This window comes from Coptis chinensis, chromosome 9, assembly GCF_015680905.1.
Source record: "Coptis chinensis isolate HL-2020 chromosome 9, ASM1568090v1, whole genome shotgun sequence".
Classification (NCBI taxonomy): Eukaryota; Viridiplantae; Streptophyta; class Magnoliopsida; order Ranunculales; family Ranunculaceae; genus Coptis; species Coptis chinensis.
Window position 1 is genome coordinate 45,604,650 of NC_141464.1, and position 23,172 is coordinate 45,627,821.

Below are 23,172 nucleotides of genomic sequence, written 5' to 3' on the forward strand. Positions count from 1 at the left end.
ACACATGGCATTCCTACCAATTCATAACTAGCATGTGAACGATTAAACCCATTCTCATGGTGAACTAATCGTTTCTAGAGTGGAAAGGAAATTACAACAATTCTACGATATTCGGAATCAAGCTTTCATCAAGGCTTCTCAACCCCCTCTAATGGAGGTTTAGCCGAGAATCATTACGCAATCATTTCCGATTACATTTAAACTAAACATGATATAAAGAATTGAAATTTACTTCATTAAACAATAATGAAATCTAATTTAATGACTCAAATGAAATAAAGACAGGAATTGAAATTAGATCTAGGAATGGAAATGACAAAATCGAAATTGATAAAAATACTACTTTATTGATCTAATAAAAAATGAAGAACAAGATTCAAAGGTTTAATCTAATATAATAATTGAAATGGAACTAAACTTAATTAATCTACATGAAAAACTAGATCTAGAATTCATTAATGGAGGCTAACTAATCTAAATCTAATCTAGGTCTAACTATCTACCATTAACAATCTACCAAATACAAAGAGCTAAACTTTTGTTTTATACATTCAGATCCAAAAATCGTGCATGGGCTTGGAGCCATGTTTTGGGCCAGAGAATCAGGCCCAAAACCCAATTCTTTCAGTCCAAAAAGGCCTCTTCAGCTGCAGTTGGCTTCAACAGACTTTTCGTCCACTTCTGCTCCTCTGATTAGATCAAGGCTTAGACCATTGGAAAGTTCTTTCCGAACCGATCGCTTTGACATAAGGTAGGCCCCATTCCGAGGTCTAAGTCCAAAGATATGGCCTTCGGAAGTTCTGCTGACTTTGTGTCTTTGTTTACGGCGTCGACTTTTCAGCTTTTGACCGGGCTTTTGGAAAGGTTTTGTCTTCTAGAAACTTGGCCTTTAATCACGGATCTCCTTAGTAACCGACCTTTGCTCCTTTATCTCGCTAAAGTGGCACATTTCTACACATAATGGACTTTGAAGCCCGAAATGCATAAAAACGCGAATCGTGTTAACTCTTAATTATTACTCACATAATTGGTCTAAAAGTATGACTGTTAAAGGGTTAAAACTACAATTTTGGGCTCTTATCAAACCCCCCAAACAGCATTTTGCTTGTCCTCAAGCAAAGATGAGAAATTAACATAAGTGACCAAAAATGGAGTTCTATCTACTTTCGTTTTACGAGAGTGCGCATTGCATTGACCATATATGCAACAAGGCCTTAAACCACTAGGAATTCCCTAGTGGGACGAAGTTATAGCCTCGTGAGAGTTTTCCGATTGAAGGTATTCACAAACTTCATCTATACTACAACGACTAAGAAATAAAACTATTGTTTCCTTATTCATGCTCCAAACTATTTATACATCTCACTAGCTATGAACAAGAATAACCAAGTCAAAAACCTAAGCTAATATATGCATAATAATCAATCATCTATAATAAACATATATACAATGAGTAATACTATGAAATATCTAGCGGTCCGTTTCTGAAACTTCGAATAAGCGTCCTTAAGTAGGTTCTCACAATAATAGTCAAGATACAACACTCGATTTTTCCACTCAAGTTTAGCTACTCTAGTGCTAGAATGGGCACACTTTACCTTACAATCTCAATGACAACAAGGAAAGTTCGAGTCGATCAAACACATCGCCACTTACTATCACACTAGCCTATTCCTAATTGAGCTAGAGGTCTTTATTAGGTGTCATGGGATTAGGAGATGGTTTAAGAAAGAAGGAAATGGATATTCAAAAAGGACAAGTCCGAGATAATAGAGTCTTCATATTATGTAACTAGAGAAAACCTTGTTATTTACTTTTGCTTCTACACTTTGTTTCCATCCTTAGCCATATTTTCTTTTTCTTTTTCTTTTTTTTTTTTTTCTTTGGCTTTTGACTCCCTTTTATTCTATTTTTGGAGTTTTTATTTTATTTCTATTTTTATTTTTCTTTTCCTTGGATGGAAATTTCTTTTCTTTATTTTCTCAAGCAATTAACTAACTTTTGTTTTACGTGAGGTTTTTCTCTTCTTTCTTCCTCATTCTATTCTCGGACTTATTCTAAATTGGGTAGGTTGATTTTTTATTTATTTATTTTTTTTTTTTTGTTTTTGTAACAGGGTAAAGGGATTGTGGTTTATGAAAGGCTAAAGAAAGGCTCGAGGGGCTTACTTAGCGGAAATAATTCATAGGTTTGAATTTTTGGCTATATCGATCCAAAAAGGGCCTAAATTCTCGCTTAGGATATGGCATAGTGATCAAGCAAGTGGACGTGTGATATCTCTATCCGGATTTTACTTCTCCCTTGTGTCATTTCTCAAATGTTTCGCTCATATAAGGCTTTAGGCTATATTCTCACAGGATTTGTAGAATAAGTACTCTAGCCTAGATTTTGAGTAAACTTATCGCTAACAATCATAGATACTCATGTAATATATTTATAGATAGATGCAAAGATTATTACCTATATATTAACCTAAATTTCTAACAATTATTCTGATGCAAAAGCTAGGTGAGACTTCTAGATTGTTAAAAGCATGGAGAAAGAAAACAATACCAATATTCCTAAGTGTATAGCATAACTTATTTATTTATATTTTTGAATTTTTTAAAATTTTAACTAGAAAACAAATGCATATTATATCTATCTAATCCTAACAGATGTTTTAATTACACGCGTGTTTCTATGCCCCCAAACAAAAGCATGCTTTGTCCTCAAAGCATTTAAATAAAGAGGGTAGGAAAAATACCATTGAAGCGTGAAATTCATGAACATCGTAAAACAAGGTTAGAACGCGTACTAATATAGGAAATAAAACTAACACAACTCTATAATGAAGTTCTACCCATTATGGGGTTAACAAAAATAAAATTGCTTGGGACATAAGCAGACACTAACTAGAATGAAAACTTACCTTATCCCCCCGCATTACTTATCATCTTACTCATCCTCTTCTTCCATAAAGAAGTGAGGTTCCTTCGCGTCCTGCCATGCCATGATAATTTGCCAGGCTTCCCGCCATTTATCATCTATGATTGTTAACCTATTAAGAGCCACTTGGTCTGACGGGGTGTAGGGTGCAACCAGATGAGGTTGTATCCTCCACCCTTACCAAGTCATTGCACGGAAAGATCGAATAATACTATTGGTGGGTCGTACAATGTCGACCGTAATCCAATCCGTGAAGCGTGTACAAAAAACAGGAAAGAAACATAGCATAATACGGGAAACTAGAACGGGCATAAGAAGGTACTTATGCCTCATGCTATGGGATCGAGCTAAACTAGACATCAAGGTTCGGGAAGGTCGTGACACATACGTCCCGTGGCTAAAGCAAGGAAGACGGCGCAAGTGGCATCATTCACGTAAGAAAACGCCATTCCCTAAAATGTTTAGCATGATCCAAAACATAACAGTTCCTATGTTCATGGACAGGCTACCAAAGGCGACGTTATATTCCCCTTGGTCCTCAATACGGAAAATGCCCGCACCATACGACTCATGCAAAAACTCATAAGTGTAGACATACATATTATCGACCCAATAGCACCATGGGTCTTGTATTTCAGCGGGCATAGCCAGTCCAAGAACAAATGCTAGCAAGAACCTGGTAATTTCCATTGGTTCATTATCAATGTTGATGGAGAACACTTGTTCTCCATCTGGTCTTTCAAAGAAAATGCAGTTATCATAAAAATAAGATGCTAGTGTTGGAGAATAAAGTGCATCCGGTCTTACCATAAAAGCTCCCAAATTAACGAATGTGATCGCTTCAAAAACCAAGCACCATAAGTAGTGCTTTGGAACAAATCTTCGAAAGACTATTCTGGTATCAATGTTGGAGATGTCATCTCAAAATTACGCTCTGGAATAGCTGCGAATGATCCGGATACTACGCACGAAAAACTGGAAATTTCACGGTCCATCGAAGTCGTAAGGCGAAAGCGCGCTCGATAGAAGCCTTGGCCTCAAGAAATTGAAATTTCAATGTTTGAACGCTGGTCAGCGTTCAGCTTGAGTATGGCGACTCGACAAAAAACTCAAAAAAAATACAGGAAGAGCGCGATCGTGCGCTGAAAGCTTCCGAGTTGCGTAAACTTCGGAAAATGAGCCGGAACGAGGGAATCGCGGGAGTGAAAGGTGAGTGATGGAGTTTAGGTGTAGTGTGAGTTGTGAGGATAGATTGTATCAAGTTTATATAGGTTTAAAGTTGCTAAAATGGATCGGGAAGTTGCCAAAACTAATTACGGCAGTTTCCGGAAATCCTAAAATTTCCAAACCCGAAAACGGAAACAACTCATATCCTTGATTCTAATTCAAACCCAGTATCTTTTAGGTTGATCTTATGATAGAATGTACCTATTTAATCTAGATTTCATCCTACAATGATACTCAATCATAGATATGCCTAAACGCCATATTTTCACCTTGACTCATAATAAATTCTAACACGAGGGTTATAAAAATAATGCTTGAATTGATAAAACCACCCCCAAACAAGTTGGGAAGGTGGGATCAATATGAAACAACCACGCATACTGAAAATAACCCCTTATATTAAAATTTTCATTCGGAGTACATTACACTACAAAATTCAAATTACGGAAATAAACTTGCATTAAAATAAATAACAATAATGAAATTACAAATAAAACATAAAACATCAAACTATACTATCCCTAGCTACTCCGGCGGTGGGCGGAGGGAACATGCTCGAGATCGCTCCCCGAAGCTCAAGAAGAAGCCAGACACCATTCGCCTTTCGGCGACGACGCTCGTGCCTGGATGGTGTGTCCTCAGAAGGAGAGTCCCCGTGAGGTGGGTATCGCGTTAGGATCCGAACCGGCGCCGAAGCTTCTAGCTCGGCTCATCCGTTCCCACCTCTCGCCCTTTCTCGGTAATGCGAGCTCGAAGTTGTGATGCATCGTTGTCGCCGAGTCGGAGGTCTTCACAGATAGTGTTAAGTTTAACGCGATGCCTCGATAGATCACAGCCATGCGTTACTCATCGCCCAAAGACCTCTCCAAGGCATCCGTCAAAACAAGTCAAGTCCTCCTCATCCCGAGGAGGCATCCCGATGTCCCCGAGCCTCCTCGGCATTCTCAGCTCCTCCATCCTCTTCTTCTTCTTCTCTACCCTCAGCCAATCTCCAAACCCGTTGGACACACTCCTTATAGATGCGAGGGTTACGGTGGAGAGTGATGTATGTCCGATCGATCGCCGAGCTGCTCTCAACTTGAGCATGATCTTTGTTATCAACACGGGAGAGGGCAACAAAGTCCTCCCTACTCCCCTAATCATGCTCGGTAAAAACTCTAAGATGCGAAGTCATACTTCCGCTCCCGAGTATCCATAAGATATGGAGGCAGTTCAGCCGATATCGCGACCTTCCCCTTCCTCGGGCGTTTAGGCTAATCCACGGGTCAGTAGCGGTGGTTGGTCCTAAGGGAAGCTTGTCGGACACAATGCGATCTTGCATTGTAGTCCCTCCAATAACTGTCTCGCGTGCATCAATGGCTCTACCCCATTATTGGGACTCCTGCAGGTGACATCCAGATGGACTCTAGGCGGAATGCCTAGAATCTCACCAACAACCGGTCGTCACTTCCTTTCGCCTCTTCGCTACAACAACAAAATCCTAGTCCCTTCCAACTCCCTCAGATCATAGAACCGTCGGACTAAGTCCTCGTGGTAATAGGCTTCAGTCGAGTACCACAAGCTATTCGATCTCGATCGATCATCTAAAATCACCGTAAAAAGCGGTGAAGTGGTCGGCGGTAAAAGCTTGCTCCAAAGAAAATTCGGCGTTGTTGAACCATTGGAAGTTTGGAATGTAGTGGGGGTTTAAATGTAATGTAGTGGTGTGATTTTAATAGACGGTTGAAGCAAGTGGTGGTGGTGGTGGAGTGGTGGTCGGCAGCACCAAAATTTTGAATTTTCGGTGGTTTTAGTGATGGAAATCGGTAGTGGTGGTGGTCGGTGGTGTTTGGAATCGATTTGGGTTGGGATTTAATTTGGGAAGTGGGTAAATTTTTGTTTTCTTTTTATTTTGATTTTTGTTTTAGGTTTTGGAGCTTGGTCGCTAATGGCGGATGGAGAAGAAAACGATGAACTGATGGTGAAGGTGAAAGTGGTCGCTATTTGTCGGGTTGGCTGCTGGTTGGGCTAAAGCCCAAAATCGAAATTTGTGATTTTTTTTCGATTTTTCGCAAAACTTCAAATCAAAATTGCCGCCGTTACCGGTCCGATTTTTGCGAATGAGATATGGAAATGATTAGGAGAGAATTTCTAATCCACTGATCCATAAAACACTCTATTCCGACCGTGGATGACATATAAGATAGTGGAAAATGCCTCGAATGCGTGCATGACGACGTTATGCGAACAATTGAACTCTAAATTCATGGATTATGTCAACCCGAATCGTAATACAATAAAACGACCTAAGCAACTCTAATGGGACATAAATATTTAATGCGGAACATTTAACACCCACCCCCAAACAAATTTTTACAACGAAGCTTAGAAAATTTGGTTTTAGCAATGGTCTTTTAAAGTCGATTCGAGACTTCCTAGGTTACTATGCTTATTCTTTAATATATATATATTTTATTTTAAAAGAAAAACAATATAAATATATAATTCACCCCATAGAGAAACATGACTCAAAAATCCGAGAAAACATGCAAGAGTGAAAAACGTGAATTATGTCAAACGTGAACTTCGGATCCGTACTTCTGTACCACACACTCCATAGGATGGGCCCGGTTACCTTAATGGTGCACTCACCAATATATGGAAATGAAAGGAAATGCACCAAACACAAAAGTGGAGTCGTTTATAGTCAGATACTCGAGACTTTATCTAGACGTATGTATGAACATGCAGTTTATCATATATCAACAACCGAAATAATTGTGGATCATTCCATAAATAAATATCACAGAAAACATATCTAAACACAATCAAGCACCAAGATTTCCTATGACTCAACCTAGTGAAATGGAAGCGAAGTCGGATAACCCTATTATGTAACCTATCATGCACCTTATTTTTCATTTTTGAATGAGTGGGTGTTCTAGTAAATAAGTGTGGAAAAGTGAATGGTTGTGAAGAATATGGTGGATATGGATAAGGTGTAGAAAGACAGCCTGTAAACAATGAGGATGTGGTTTTAGCACAAAACTCATTCATTGTGTGTGTAGGGACTGTTTCAATTCTGAAAATGGTGTCAAATGGTTTGTCCTTCTGTAGTATTTGTTTACTAGGTGGATTTAAAAAATTATGAAGCACAGAAGAAACAACAGGATCCAGTGCAAACTCGGATTCCTTTGAAAGGGTGGAAGGAAGGGAATCGAGGTGGATGTTGTGCAAAGTAGTTCTTGATAGGGTGATTCATCACTTGCTTGAAGAAACTCATCGAATTGCTCATCTAGATTGGTCATATCCTCGTTACTATGATAGTCATCTATATCTTTAAGAAAGTCATCTATCTCCTCCTCATCCGTAATATGTGTATCGACTAGTGTAGGGATGGAAATATTGGAGTCTGATCTTCCAAAGGAAAGAAATTTGGGCATATGATTATCAGGGAACGTGTTGTTGAAATAATCTCGAAAGCAACGCCTCGATCATGCTAACCTCTCCATCCATAGGCGAATCGGGTAATCGTGTCCTTGTTTTAAAAACATTGACTTCAACAACAAGATGGCCAAAAGACATGGACATTGAACCATCGCGGCAATTAATGAGCGCGCATTGGAAGCCATTTAAAAGGTAAGCCCTAAGATGATCGGGAGAGTCATTAACGACTTCCGTGGTCGAGGATGACAAAATCAGCCGGATAGTAAAAATCCTGAATTTTTACCGTAACATTTTCGACAACACCCTTAGGATACTTAATAGACCGATCAGCCTAATTGCAACGCCATTCTAGTGGGTTGCATCTCGTCTAGACCTATTTGTCTATACAAATAAAACGGGAGTAAGTTGACACTAGCCCCCAAGTCTAATAACGCGTCGTCGATAAGAATCTCCTAAAGTGCATCAGACAAGAGGGACAACCGTGGTCCTTGTACTTAACAATTCCATTATGTTCGGATAGAGTTGGGAATTGTTCGTTAAAAAGCGTCTTTTGGTATATTGGTCTTACGCCTAGTAGTACACAATTCCTTAAGAAACTTAGCATGGTGTGGTAGCTTTTTTATAGCTTCGAGGAAGGGAAGGTTTATAGTTAGATTCTTGAAAACATCCCTAATCTCCTCGTAATTTGTATCCCTAGTTAACATGGCTAATTTTTGTGGAAACGGTGGTTTCTGTCTATATTTAGCAATGGTATTACCCGGGGTGTTTAACCGCGGGCTTCCTCGTTTCTTAGGTTGTGTTGTAACTGGTACCTCTACAGTGGTAGGCTCTTCAGTTTCTATTTCGGTATCTAGTAATATAGCAGGTGTATGGGCTACTGGTGGGGTAACTATAGGCATAGTTACTTTGTTATCAACCACTCTACCGTAAGCGGAGGGTGGTGATGGCCTTTTAGCTCACCTACGGTTTCATACTCATTACTAGTATTATCGGTTATCTCAAAGGTGTATTTGTTGTTTTAGGATTAGGTATTTCGTGACTGAAACACACCTTTGGGTTGGGCTTTATCTTGAGCCAACTGTTTGGTTAAATTATTAACGGATTGTAGAAGCCGTTGGTTAGATTGAGCCATGGTTTGGAAAAGTTTTGGCTCACTTGTATGAAGGTGTCAAAGGCGATCGGTTGTGTGGGTGTAGTAGTCACGGGTGGTGGATCAAACTATTTCACGTGAATTATTTATGGGTGGATTTTGGTAGTTATTATTTACCGGAACGATACCTCTATTAGCGTTATAATTATTATAACTACCTTGACTTTGTGCTTGACCTTGACGAGGTTGCACTTTGTTGTTATAATTATTAAAATTCCCCTGACCCTGTCCTTGTCGTAATGGGGCTTGGTTAAAGCTGTGCGTAGGCCTAACATATTGATTATTGTACCCTTGGGGTGTGACGTTTTGGTTATTTCTCCAACCGAAGTTGGGATTTTGTCTCTAAGGGGCGTTAGGTTCACTATTAATGGAACAAGCCTGTTCATAGGCTATAGGACAGTGGGAGTCGGGATGCTCAGGGCTCCAACAGAAACTACATGGATTTGAATTTACATTCATGACAGGGATAGGATTTTGTTGAACCGAAATGGCCTCTACCTTTTTAGTGAGTGATTCGATTAGAGTTTTTAGCTCAGGATTGTGTTTAATTTCAAACATACCGGCGGCCTTAACTGTATTAGAAGAACTAGCGGAGCGGTGGATATCGTCACTACCCCCCCAGTTGTTATTTCGCTTAGTTTGGTCCTCTAAAAATTTATAAGCCTCCGAGGCTCCTTTGCTTAAGAAACTACCCCCATTCATTATGTCTAGGACTTCTTTATGGTGGTGTAGAAGTCCTTTGAAAAGGCACGAACTAACGTGTCTTTCGCTAAGTTATGATGTGGACACTCTATAAGGAGATCGGTGAAACGATTCCAAGCCTCAAAATGATTCATGAGGATTTTGTCGAAAAGAAATGAATCTTGGAAAGCATCTCATCCGTCTTTAGGGGTGGGTAAAAATGTTCCATAAACAAATTTGAACAAGTTTAGCCCACGAGTCCACGTAATTAGGCGTTTGGGCGGTTAACCAAGACACCACCTTATCGGCTAAGGTGAAAGGGAATACCCTTAATTTAATTTGTTCCGCACCAACCGTAGGATGGTGGAATGTTGTTAGGACTTGTTCAATCCTACGCGATGTAGCCGATAAGGTTTTTCATGGTCTAATCCATGAAAAACGGGTAACAAATTAAAAATATTTGGAGGCATTCGAAATCCCCACCGGGTCCGCTAGAATGATGCAAGATTTGGGGCTATCGCCAAGGCTTTGTAGAAGTCGAGAGAGGCATCTCTTCTTCGTCGGGCATCAGGTCGGTGATGTGTGTGAAATAGTAGCTAGAGGTGTAGTGGGTGGTATACTAGATAGACTTGTTTGTTGGCGTTGTTGTGTAATTACATTCGGTGTTTTTGTTCGCCGGACCTTAATCTCATACAAGGCTAAAACCAAACTTAGCTAAACACATCAACACTCCAAACAATTCGATATACTAGTATAAACCTCTAACAGAGAGCGAGGTGTGGAAGAAAGGAATACCTGATTAGCGTCCTTGCTTCGCTTTATGAATAGCGTCTTGTTTACGCTTTGTTCAGTGTATATAGCAGGTTAGAACACCGAAAAATATGAAAGATCAAAGTTCGAATCAAAACCGCGAAAAATCGAAAAATTTTGTTATGGGCGTGGTCATAGATAGAAGCCGTGATCGCTCGGTGTATTTTAGAATTCCAGAGTTTAGGGATGGTCGCGCTCCACATGGGGCTGGTCGCTATGGGTCCAGTCGATGAAGTTAGGGTGGTCATTTCGAAGGAAGCGAAGACGCTTTAGTGTAATTTTACCCGAATTTTTCAACTCTGAAATGGACAACCACAAGATGAATCAAACCAGGGTGGGTGGGTGAAATGGGACTTTAAGAACAGTATTAACACTTAAAACAATACGAAAGTGAAACTAAGATGGCAGCGCCATTTGATAAATGATTAAATTGAATAGTCTTACCTACTTAAATAAAGCGATGAAACTTACAAACGCAAGTAAAACTAAACTAATTTTATGGGTCTTATATTTTTATCAAGGTTTCTACTCTCAAGTCTATGAGATATAGTGGAGTAGAGTGATTCGTTCCACTCTTAGTCCTTTCCAAGATGCTATGTTCTCAAGTGTAAGTACTCTAAACTTAAAGTTTAATGAGAGATTTACTTAAAAAGGCAACTAGACTACTGATGCAACTACCCACAAAATGCAACTAGTCGATTATCAAAATAACTATGGGAATGCTACATTGATTCTATGATAAGGAGTTAGAGGGGATTGATTCCACCTTAACTCGACTTAATCCTATTAGCAATTTAATCGTCGTAATCTGAATTGAATCGCTTCGAATAACAATTGGTTCTTCCTAATCCCTAATTACACATGGCATTCCTACCAATTCATAACTAGCATATGAACGATTAAACCCATTCTCATGGTGAACTAATCGTTTCTAGAGTGGAAAGGAAATTACAACGATTCTACGATATTCGGAATCAAGCTTTCATCAAGGCTTCTCAACCCCTTCTAATGGAGGTTTAGCCAAGAATCATTACGCAATCATTTCCGATTACATTTAAACTAAACATGATATAAAGAATTGAAATTTACTTAATTAAACAATAATGAAATCTAATTTAATGACTCAATTGAAATAAAGACAGGAATTGAAATTAGATCTAGGAATGAAAATGACAAAATAGAAATTGATAAAAAAATACTACTTTATTGATCTAATAAAAATGAAGAACAAGATTCAAATGTTTAATCTAATACAATAATTGAAATGGAACTAAACTTAATTAATCTACATAAAAAACTAGATCTAGAATTCATTAATGGAGGCTAACTAATCTAAATCTAATCTAGGTCTAACTATCTACCATTAACAACCTACTCTAACAAAGAGCTAAGCTTTTGTTTTTATACATTCAGATCCAAAAATCGTGCATGGGCTTGGAGCCATGTTTTGGGCCAGAGAATCAGGCCCAAAACCCAATTCTTTCAGTCCAAAAAGGCCTCTTCAGCTGCAGTTGGCTTCCACAGACTTTTCGTCCATGTTTGCTCCTCTGATTGGGTCAAGGCTTAGACCATTGGATAGCTCTTTCCGAGCCGGTCGGTTTGACATAAGGTAGGCCCCATTCCGAGGTCTGAGTCCAAAGATATGTCCTTTGGAAGTTCTACTGACTTTGTGTGCTGTTTCGGCCCGCGTCGACTTTTCAGCTTTTGACCTGGCTTTTAGAAAGGCTTTGTCTTCTCGAAACTTGGCTTTTAATCACGGAACTCCTTAGTAACCGACCTTTGCTCATTTATCTCGCTAAAGTGGCACATTTCTACACATAATGAACTTTGAAGCCTGAAATGCATAAAAACACGTAATCAGTGTTAACTCTTAATTATTACTCACATAATTGGTCTAAAAGTATGACTGTTAAAGGGTTAAAACTACAGTTTTGGGCTCTTATCACCTGGCGACCTTTGATCTCTTTAATCCAAAGTAAGTGAAAGATGCCTTAATGAAGTTATGCAAACAAGAAGGAAAACAATTTGTATCTAACAGTAGGAAGTGAAGAGAATAAAAGAAAAAGTGGAGTGAGTTCGAGGAAGAAGAAGCGAAAGACAAGGGTTTCTAGAGCTGGACGAATTGAATAAGGCAAAATGTTAGTTTTGATTTTAGAAGGCAAATAGGGTTCAATTGAATGGCGACGACATCAAAGAAGATTAGAGATACTTTTTCCCATCCTAAATTTATTCGAGCTAAAGCCTTGCGATAGGTTTTTACATTTTTAGGACTCAAAAGCCCGTCCTAAATTTAAGACGAGGAATAATGTCTTAACAGGTCGTTCTATTTCAGTAAATCTGGTGTAGTGTATAATATGCATAATATTTGCCCATATGATTCTCATTCAAAATATAAAGAATTAGAGTTAATACAAAAGTAATGCTTTTAGTATATAACCCTATCAGGGTTCCATAAAAGTTTATTTGCACGTAAGAGGAGAGTGCGTAAGCTAGGTTGGTGTAAGAATTGCCATTTTGAAACTTGTCTTGGGTTACAGCCATTAAGAGAAAATTGTTGGTACAAGGTATACTTTTGTGAATCACCTGCTGAGAGAGATTGGAAGAATCCCTACAAAGTGAAACCTAGTTGGTGGGAATACTAGTCTTGAGGATCTAACTATAAAGGACTCAAAAGTCTTGAGAATCTGACTTTAAAAGACTCACATTACGTCTTGGAGATTTAACGTAAAAAGACCTAAAAAATAATAATAATAATAATAAATAAATAATAATAATAATAATAATAATAATAATAATAAATAAAATAAAAAATACTGATACATGATTATGAGGACTAATACTGATTATGAGGATTAATTTTGATTTGAACTAATTGTATTTGATTTTCTCTATTTTGTGAGCTTAACCTTTATATGACAGAGAAAGATCAAAATATTGATATTCGGCATCAATGGTAATTGTTGTGACCTATCTTATTCTCCTCCTCTCCTATTCTATTTATAATCTCTCCTCTCTCTGTTAGGCCATCCACGTGTCCCTCCATCTCTTGGTCCCTGGATTGCCGCATGGAAGGTTCCCGTACGACCCTAGGGTTTTTCCCGTGCTCCTGTTGGGCACGTGCCCTGATGGTACAATTCCAGATCAGCCATCCCTTCCCGTCGAGGCTCTACACTGTCAGTCCTCGGTTCTCGGCCTTCATACTTGACTTCTATGTCTGCGACCCTAATAGAATGCCCTTCACCCCACTACATGTCCTTTTTCTGGATCAATCACCCGCCGGACCATCGGCCATCATAAATTGGGTTGCTACAATGCCCCCTCTCGAGTCCGCAAACCTCCTAAATGTTCGTGGGCTCGAGAACTCAATTTGCCTGCTTTTTTCCCTTGGCTTCTATTTCACGCTTTCTTATCATTGGCCCACGTGTCCCACGCGTGCTTGGTTAGGGTCGCCTCGTTTCCTGCTCCTCCACGTGTCACGCATCCTCTGGTTCCCCTGACGGCTCCTTGGTTTCTGATCCCCTTCTTTTACCCTTTTACCCCCTTCACACTTCAACTTCCACTCGCTTCCTCTCTCCTCCTCATTTATTCCTCACTCTTTTTCTTCTTTCTCACCAGACGCCATTTTTAAACTCCCTACTTTCTTCTTACCCTCCTCTCTCTTCTCTTTACATTCAACCCCTTCTCCTTTCTAGTTTTCTTCTCACTCTGCCTCTCTATATACTTTGCTTGCTCAAGTGTTTGCTCTTGCTGTTGGGTTGACGCATCAGGTTGGTAATCTTTCCTCTTCTCTTTTGCATTTCTTTTCGTGAATTGTTCATCTTCCCTAGCTCTCTCCCATGTCAGATTCCCAATCAGAGGATCCGACTTCCTCGCGGTCATATGCGGAGGAATCTTCTCCTCCGTCTGATCCCACCGCGTCCCCTCCACCACTAGGCGGCCTTTCAAACTTCCACCGCCTCCCCCACGCTCCCGTCGACCTAACCTGGAAGCGATTAGGGTTGGCTATGGTATACCAGCCGACATCCTCCTTGAGCACGTTCCCGACGTGACTCACTTCCCCCATTTGGTTCCCCCCAAACCTGGATGCCTCGTGGCCACGGTTGGTCAAATTGTCTCTGGCTTGCGACTACCGCTGTCTCTACTAGATGTCGAAGTATGTAACCACTTCAGCATTCCCCCCTGCCAGGGTATAGGCAATTTTTGGCGTATCATGTATGCCGCCAACCATTACAACCTCCACCATGAACCCCAAATAGTCCTCCGCGATATAATTTCTCACTACTACATACGCAAAAGCACCAAAGATGTGAGCGTTGGATATCACTCCTTTTGCGTCTGTCCCGGTAAACAGTCCTTCGTCCTCAAACTCACCTCCTCGGACAAAACTTGGCACCATTACCCCCTGTACGTCTCCGGTAATTTCTTGTCCGCGGATGTTCCGTCTAAAGTGACTCTCAACCATCTCACCTTCCTACCTCGCGGTGAGTTCAATTTACTACATCTCTTTCTTATATCGATTATGCGGCGGACTCACTCCTTATCTTTATTTCTCTATTGCGTAGGTTGGAAGTCCGACTCGAAATCCCGCTTTTACACCGGTGTGAAGTCCGCAGTCTTTGAACAAATCCGCAACCTGGGCTCTTCTCATGCTGCAGTTCTCGGCATAGATCCCTCCCACGGAACCCCCTTGTTGACTGACCCCACTCTGCATACATTGGGTAAATACTCTGCTCCATTCTATCATCCACCGCCCCCAAAGAATGAAACCCACGACATTCACCTCCTCCACCATCTGCGCCCATCCTCCCAAAAGTAAGCCTCGCAGCCGCGGCTTCACTCGCAAAACCACCAAGTCTCAGGCCAAGGCTCGGGCTCTAGCGGAGATAGTGAGAAAATCCACTGCCCACCTTCCTTCTCCATCCTGCCGATATACACCCCCTTCCTTCCGCTCCGTCGCTGACTGGGAAGATCAATATATTCCTCCAACTTCCCCTCCTGTCGACTCCCCGCCCTCCCCCATGGACATATCCAAGATTAAGCTATTCGACAGTGATTCTGATGATGAAGTAACTGAAGTCCCCAACGCCCAAGCTGTTCCGGCCTCCGCTGCCCCCCTACGTCCGCGGATCTCTCATCTCACGATCCCCCACATAAGCGCAGCAGATCATCTCCTACCGCCAGACTTTCTGCGGCTCCTCACCCCTCTCCACATCTGCAGCGCCCTGGCAAGGAAACTGCTCGATCTCTCCCATGGTCCGCGGCTCCGGAAACTTTCCGCCCCACCTTCAAGGTGTCGCGGTCGTTCCGTCAATGTGGAGGACTCTACTCTGGAGAACCCTGTTGTGGCCTCAGCCATGTTCTACGGCTCCCATCTCCCCCGCGACCTGGCCTATGCAGATACTTGGTCATTTGAACAGCATCACACCTCCCTATATGCCGGCTGGGAGAAGGTATGTCCCTCTTTCCACACCTTCCACTCTATGTTTTGCCCTTTATTCTGATTGCTTTTCCATTGCTAGGTGAGCTTGGACATGGCCTACATGATCCGCGACCTCTTCTCCTCCCTGGGTACTATGGAATCTTTAGAGAATGAGGCCGGCGGCCCCAATGGACTAAGGGCCACATGTGCACGCCTTCAAGCTGATCTGTCAGCCGCGGACATGGCCAAACTTCGAGCTGAAGATGAACTAAGGGCAGCCGAAGCTTCCCACCAGGCCTTCATAGACGGAGTGAATGATCACTTAAGCAAGCAGTGGGAAGCCCTTGTCCTCCAGCACACAAAGAATACTACTGCTCTCCTTCTACAACACACCCAAGACATGGAGCAGCTGCGGATAAGTTTCAAAGCTCAAGCTGACAAGCGTGTGGCCAAGAAGCTCGCTGACGAGCATGCACGTTTACTCAAAGAAGGCCGGCGGCTCCTCCTAGAAAAACCTCCCTCTCCCATGTCAGAAGATCCAGTCATCACAACCCCCATTGCCACGGAACAAACCGTTTTTTAGTCAGATGATGTTGCCCCTCTCGATCTGCTACCTGAAGACCCTATTTGTGAAGACCCTGTTTGTGAGGCCACCTCCCCGGGCCCTGTCTCAAGTGCTCTCGACCATGCACCTCTTGTTGAAGACTTGTTGACGAACTTAGATTAGCCCCCATGTTGGCTATCTGTCATTTTACCAGTTATCTTGTAACTAACTTTTCCGACTAAGGGTGCCATTGATATTATTTATCTCTTGTGTGTTGGTTTGATTATGAAATGTTTCACTCCTCCCCATTATATGCATGGTCTCTTGGCTTTAATTACTGTTTTGTCTGGCACGCTGCTATTCATCCCTTTCTGTCTCTACTCTCTCTCCATCTGTCAGTCTCTACCCTGGGGCCTTCTCTCTTCTTAGCCCCATGTACGACCCACGCCTCTTACTCGTGAATATCTCATTTCACTTTGTAGTCACTCATAGACTTCGAGCTCCATCGGGGCAGCTCATCCTGCCGTGGACACGATTTAGAAAGTTTGTCCGCGGAGGGCTCATCCCCACCGCGGTCTCTCTTTTGGAGTGGCTTCGCCAACCGATGAGCTTCTCTCTTTGCCCCCGGTGCAGCGTATGCCTTTCTTACTCGGATGGCTCTCTCGGATCTGTGGCTCTAATTTGAGGTGGACCTCTCGTCTTTGGGCATCTCTTTCCCTCAAACTGTGTTTGGCCGGACTATTACATTTATGCATAAGGACATAATTTACTCCTCAAAAGTGTCATTGTATTATATATTTACAAATAGCTCCAGTGTGTCTTTCTGGATTTTCATTACATTCAAGCATGGAACTTTTTTAACATTCTCACATTCCACGATTTTTCTAGCATTTTTCCTTCCGCTGTTAGCAGCTTGTAAGTTCCAGCTCCTCCTACGACGACCACCGTATAGGGCCCCTCCCAGTTTGGTCCCTGCTTTCCATCATTCTCCCTCTTGGTACTGTGCGTCACTCGTCACAGCACAGCATCCCCTACTCTGAACTGTCGTGGCTTGACTCTCTTGTTATAACGTCTCTAAAAGCTGCGGTGATATTCCTCTAGTCTGATTCGCGCCGCTCTTCTCTCTATTCTGATAAAGTCATATCCACTGCCAGTATGCTCTCATTCAGTCATGTTTCCACCGCTCTTGTCCGTTGTGGCTGCCACCATTTCCAAGGGAATCACGGCCTCGACTCCATAAGCTAAAAAGAAGGGGTTCCCCGGTTGACGTTCGAGGCATTGTCCTGTATGCCCAGAGAACATGACTCAGTTCATCTGCCCACGCGCCTTTCTTACCCTCTAACTTCCTTTTGAGATTGTTTATAATGGTCTTGTTGGAAGATTCTGCCTACCCGTTGCCTTCTAGATTGTATGGAGCTGAGAACCCCTACTTCACCTTGTATGCTTGTAAGAACGCCTGCACTTTGGATCCGTGAACTGGGCTCCATTGTCCGCTATGATAATATATGGCAACCCAAATCTACAGATGATATTCTCCCACAAGAACTTGATCACTTAGGCTTCCTTGACCTGTTGCAAGGCCACTGCCTCGACCCACTTGGTGAAATAATCTGTGGCCGCCAACATGAATCTCCTTTTGCCGATAGCCATGGGCAGTGGACCCACTATATCCATTGCACACATCGCGAAAGGCCACGGACTAAACACACTATGTAGTGGTTCCGCCGGTGCAAAGATCATCTGAGCAAACTTCTGACACTTTTCACATCGCTTGGTGTAGTTCACGGCATCCCTCTTCATGTGTGGCCAAAAATAGCCCTGCGTTATCAATCTGTGCGATGTTGTTCTACCCACTGAGTGACTTCCACAGTCTCCCCCATGTAACTCCGCCAGCACCTCTAGGGCTAACTTCGGCCCGAGACACTTTTGCAAAGGCCCATTAAAATTCTTTCGATACAACTCTCCTTCTATCAGCACGTACCTCCGAGAAGTCTGCTCCAATCTCTTTTTCTCCTTTTTATCTTCCACCACGTCCCCAGACAAAAAACTCTTGATGGGTTTAATCCAACCTCCCCTCTTCCTCCTCCGCCTCCCCTCCTTTTCCACTTCCTCTGTACTAGGTTTCTCCAATCGCTTTACCCTTATCACTCTTTCCTCAGACTCTGGGATTGCGGCAGCCACGTACGCTAAGGCATCGGCATGTCTGTTCTCGCCGCGACCCAAGTGTATGAACTTGATCTTAGCAAACCCGGCGGCCCTCTTTTGCAGTACTTTCAAATATTTTACCATCCGCGGGCATCGCGCGACAAACCCCCTGTTTGCCTGGCACACTACCAAATTCGAGTCTGAATACACTGTCAGTTCTTTTACCCCACATCCTCTGCCATTCTCATGCCCGCTATTACCGCCTCATACTCTGCTTCATTATTGGATGCCACGAACCCTAACTTCATGGTTAATTCCATTCTGTTGTTCTCCGGCGTGGCCAACACCACTCCTATCCCACGCGAAAGCGTGCCTAGGTCAACCGTCGGCGAACACTCTCCACCCATTTTTCGATCCGTGGGTCCGGCCGGTCTGTTCCATGATCTTTTCCTCGCTCTATGATCATCTCTTCTCCCCGGTGGGATCCTCCCACGGAAACTCGCTAAGAATTTTTGCCACCGCGCTTCTCCGCCTTCTCGACCGATATTGTATCTCGTGAGAACTCAACATTATCGCCCATTTCAAAGATCCTCCCGGACTTTTTTCAACGCTTTCAACGCTTGCTTTAAAGGCAGATTTGTCACCACCACTACTGAGTGTGCTTCAAAGTATCGTTTCAACCCGGGCAGAGAACACCAATGCCAAGGCATATTTTTCGACTTCTGCTATACCGGTCTCGCCTCCAAAGGTGTTTTACTTTGGAAATACACCGCTTTTCTAACTCTCCCACAATTCGACTGTACTCGAAGCTAATGGCATACCCGCGGACCCCCAAATACAAGTACAATTTTTCTCCCTATTCTGGTCGCGACCGCAGAGGAGCCTTACCTAAATAACTCTTCAACTCCTGGAACGCCTCCTCGCATTCCGCAGTCCATTCGAAATCCAGAGTGTTTCTCAAAGAATCGATACAACGCCTACACTTATCCGATGACTTGGAGATGAACCTATTCAAAGCCATGAACCCTTCACGCGTAAGTCTGACTTCATTGTTGACGAGGCGGTGACGGTATCTCTACTAGGGCTCTTATGTGCTCGGGATTGGCCTCTATTCCCCGGTAAGTAACTATGTATCCCAGAAACTTCCCCGTAGTAACGCCGAATGTACACTTCTCTGGATTAAGCTTTAAATTGTATAACCGTAGTATATTGAACATCTTTTTCAAACCTTCTAAATGCTTTTCCTCCGACATGCTCTTCTCCACCATGTCATCTATGTAAATCTCAATCCCCCTTCAGATCTTGCTTTCAAACATTCTCTCCCCTAGCCGCTGAAATGTGGCCCCGGCGTTCTTCAATCCGAACGGCATTCTCGTATAACAATATGTACCGCCTTCCACCACGAAGGCTGTCTTCTCTTGATCTGGCCCATACATGGCCACCTGGTTATATCCCATTGACGCGTCCATGAAGGAAAACACTTTAAACCCTACGGTTCTATCCACCAGCTCGTCTACTCTCGGCATGGGGTAGCTGTCCTTGGGACATTCTGAATTCACGTCAGTGAAGTCGACGCACATACGTACCTTGCCATTCTTCTTAGGCACCGCTACCACATTTGACAACCAATCAGTAAACGACACCTCTCGTATTATACCTGCCCCTTTCAACCTCGCGAATTCCTTCAGCGTACTTTGGTCGAATTCCTCGCATCTTCTGTCTTACTGGCTTCGTGTCTTCTCTCATATGTAACTTATGACACGCGAATTCTGGGTCTAATCTGGTGACTTCCTCAATCGCCCATGCAAACACATCTTTATTGGCAGGCAAAAACTATACTAACTTAACCTTCCATTCCCCAGGCAAACTGGACCCCACTGATGTGAACTTCTCCTCGTCGCCTTCCCCCAAATTCACTACCTCTATCTCATCCAAGGTCTTCGGTCCCTCTGTTAACTCTACCGACCCCTCCCCGACGGTGCACTGTAATTGATATGCCTGCCTCTTCCTGGACCGCGAAGTCTCTTCTTCTGATCCGTGGATCAACCTCTTCACTGTACTCTGGTGACTATTTTTAGCTGACACTTGATCCCCGCGGACCTCATATACCCCGGTTGGGGTAGGGAATCAAATCACTTGGTAGTAGGTAGAGGGAACTGCTTTCATCTCATGAATCCACCTCCTTCCCGTGATGGCGCCAGTATTCGCGAAGTCGGCATCCACCACCTTGAATCTCGAGAACACCATAACGGGTCCTGTGGTCACTGGGAGCAGAAGCTCCCCCAAAGGTTCCGTCATGCTTTCGTTGAACCCATATAGATTTGTCAGTGAGGATCTCAACTGCTTCCTTTCTATCTTCATTTCTTCCATTGTCCCTCTAAACAGTAAATCTACGGAACTGCCGCAATCCACTAACACCCTCTTTACCATGTAATTTCCTATAGCCACAGTGATCACCAGCGCGTCCTCATGCGGGGAATCGATGGCTTGAAGGTTCGCGTCGGTGAACATTATACTTCCCCTTCCATTCGCAGACCAGGAAGTCGCCCGCGAATGCCCTGCTGATTCATGTATCTGCAGTATGCTTGCCGCCCGCCGTATTCTGTCTCAGTGTGCATTGTGACTCAATATCTCTCCACTGAAGATCACGTTGATCGTCCCCAATATCCTCCTCTGGGTCGGTGCTTTGCTCTACCTTCTCTTCTTCTGTTATAAATTCCTTCAACAACCCCTTCCCTATCATCCTCTGAATTAACCATCTTAACACATAGCAGCCGTCCGTCTCATGGTTATGTATTTGATGATAGGCACAATAGGGTCTGCCTTGTACCTCCACTGGTTTGGTTCGTGGACCCTCATACCCCTACAAATTCTGAATTAACGGTAGTATCTCGCTCAACGACTTGTTCAATGGCACTTGCTCTACCTCGCGATAGGGCTTTTTGTCTCGACTCTCCCTACTAGCCTCTTCTTCTGCTCCTCTCGGGCCGCGACGAATACCCTCGGTATCCGCTACCCCCATTGTCCGAGGACTCATACCGCCGACGCCCCTCACCTTTCTCCAGCGATAACACCGCCTTCCCTGGTCTTCTCACCTCCTTCTGCATGGTGTCTTCATATCTGATGTACTTCTCCACCCTCGGATACAGATCCTGTAATGTTGCAATCTCATTCTTGGCTACCGACTCATGTACCCTTGTTCCCAGGCGCAATCCTCTCTCGAAGGCTATCACCGCCATCCTTTCGTCTAGATTCTCCACTTTCAAGGTCTCCGCTTTGAATCTACACAAGAAATCCCTTACCGATTCAGCGGACCTCTGCCTTACGTTGAACAATGCCGCAATGTCCACCACACGCTTCTTTTGGTGTATAAAATGATCAATGAACGCCTGCTCCAACTCCTGAAAGTTATTAATACTCTTAGAAGGTAATCTGTAATACCAATCAGATGCTCCCCCTTTTAAGCTTGTCGGGAACATCATACATCTCGCCTCATCATACCGCAGCTCTCGCCATAACAAAGATCTGGCCGCCGGAAATGATAAATGTGGTCGTGCTGGGTCCCCAAATCCCATCGCCTCTCAAACCTTGGCTGGGTTGAGCCTCTTCGCACCTCCGACTTCGGATCGAAGTCCGCCAAATTGGTTGCGGTTCACCGCCACCACCCTGACTTCGCCAGACCTCCCATGCCCTTGGTCTGTTCCAGACTAGCCTTCAGATCGATGGCGATCATTTCTCTGACTTGCTCCTTGGTAAGCCCCACCACCGTCTGTTCTTCCGCATCTGTTCCCCCTTCCTCCTCTTTCTCTTCTCTTGACACCTCCCTTTCCGACTCCTCTATTGTCTCTTTCTCCCTCCTTAACCCCTCATTTTCTTTTCTCAACCTCGCTATCTCCTCATGCAACAACCTTGTTTCCTCCGCTTCTGACATTACTGTCACTTCCCTACCTTGCTCCTCCCCTTCACTCCTGACTGATTCCACCTCTATCTCGGTGACTGTTGTCTTTTTTGGTCGACCCACTCTTCTTTTTGTTGCCATCTCCCTATTTTCCACTCTCTCTCCCCACAGACGGCGCCAAATGTTGTGACCTGTCTTATTCTCCTCCTCTCCTATTCTATTTATAATCTCTCCTCTCTCTGTTAGGCCATCCACGTGTCCCTCCATCTCTCGGTCCCTGGATTGCCGCGTGGAAGGTTCCCGTACGACCCTAAGGTTTTTCCCGTGCTCCTGTTAGGCACGTGCCCTGATGGTACAATTCCAGATCAGCCATCCTTTCCCGTCGCGGCTCTACACTGCCAGTCCTCGGTTCTCAGCCTTCATACTTGACTCCTATGTCCATGACCCTAATAGAATGCCCTTCACCCTACTGCATGTCCTTTTTCTGGATCCATCACCCGCCGGACCATCAGCCATCATAAATTGGGTCGCTACAGTAATATCCTACCTTTTTCTCATCAATTTCATTTACTTCTTTATACATTGAGGTCAATGCATGCATAAGTAGGGGGAGGGTGTACTTGAGAAATGAATTTCAAAAATTAGTTTTCAAAAACAAAAATATTTTTGTTTCTATATCAGTAGCATGAGAAAAATGAATTTTAATGATAAGTCTAGGATATAGATTCTATACTGCTTAATGTTGAGTTTGATAGATAGTTGATATTATTGATTTCATTACCACTTAGACTATTTATTATGCTGGGACATAGTTCTTGTTGATAAAATTCTTTATCAAGACACCACCATAGTACTTGGTCAGTTTTATGTACTTTTGCTAGAAGAGAGATTTAACCCCTAGTAAATTGGAAGTAGATTTTTTAGACTTAGCCCGTGAGACTTGA

The 23,172-nt window shown here is 43.1% G+C and overlaps 1 protein-coding gene and 1 pseudogene across 1 annotated transcript; one reads left to right on the top strand and one right to left on the bottom strand.

The window, feature by feature from the left end:
- The first annotated feature begins 9,502 nt into the window (after positions 1–9,502).
- On the top strand, positions 9,503–9,595 carry LOC147476253 (small nucleolar RNA R71; annotated as a pseudogene).
- A 10,862-nt stretch (positions 9,596–20,457) lies between these two features.
- Positions 20,458–20,841, bottom strand: LOC147476254 (uncharacterized). Its single transcript, XM_086585676.1, has one exon. The coding sequence runs from the start codon at positions 20,839–20,841 to the stop codon at positions 20,458–20,460; it is 384 nt and encodes a 127-aa protein (XP_086441802.1).
- Positions 20,842–23,172: the final 2,331 nt, after the last annotated feature.

What these genes read in the sequence shown, in the direction of transcription:
- LOC147476254 (XM_086585676.1), bottom strand. Translation starts at nt 20,841, where the DNA reads ATGTTCACCGACGCGAACCTTCAAGCCATCGATTCCCCGCATGAGGAC.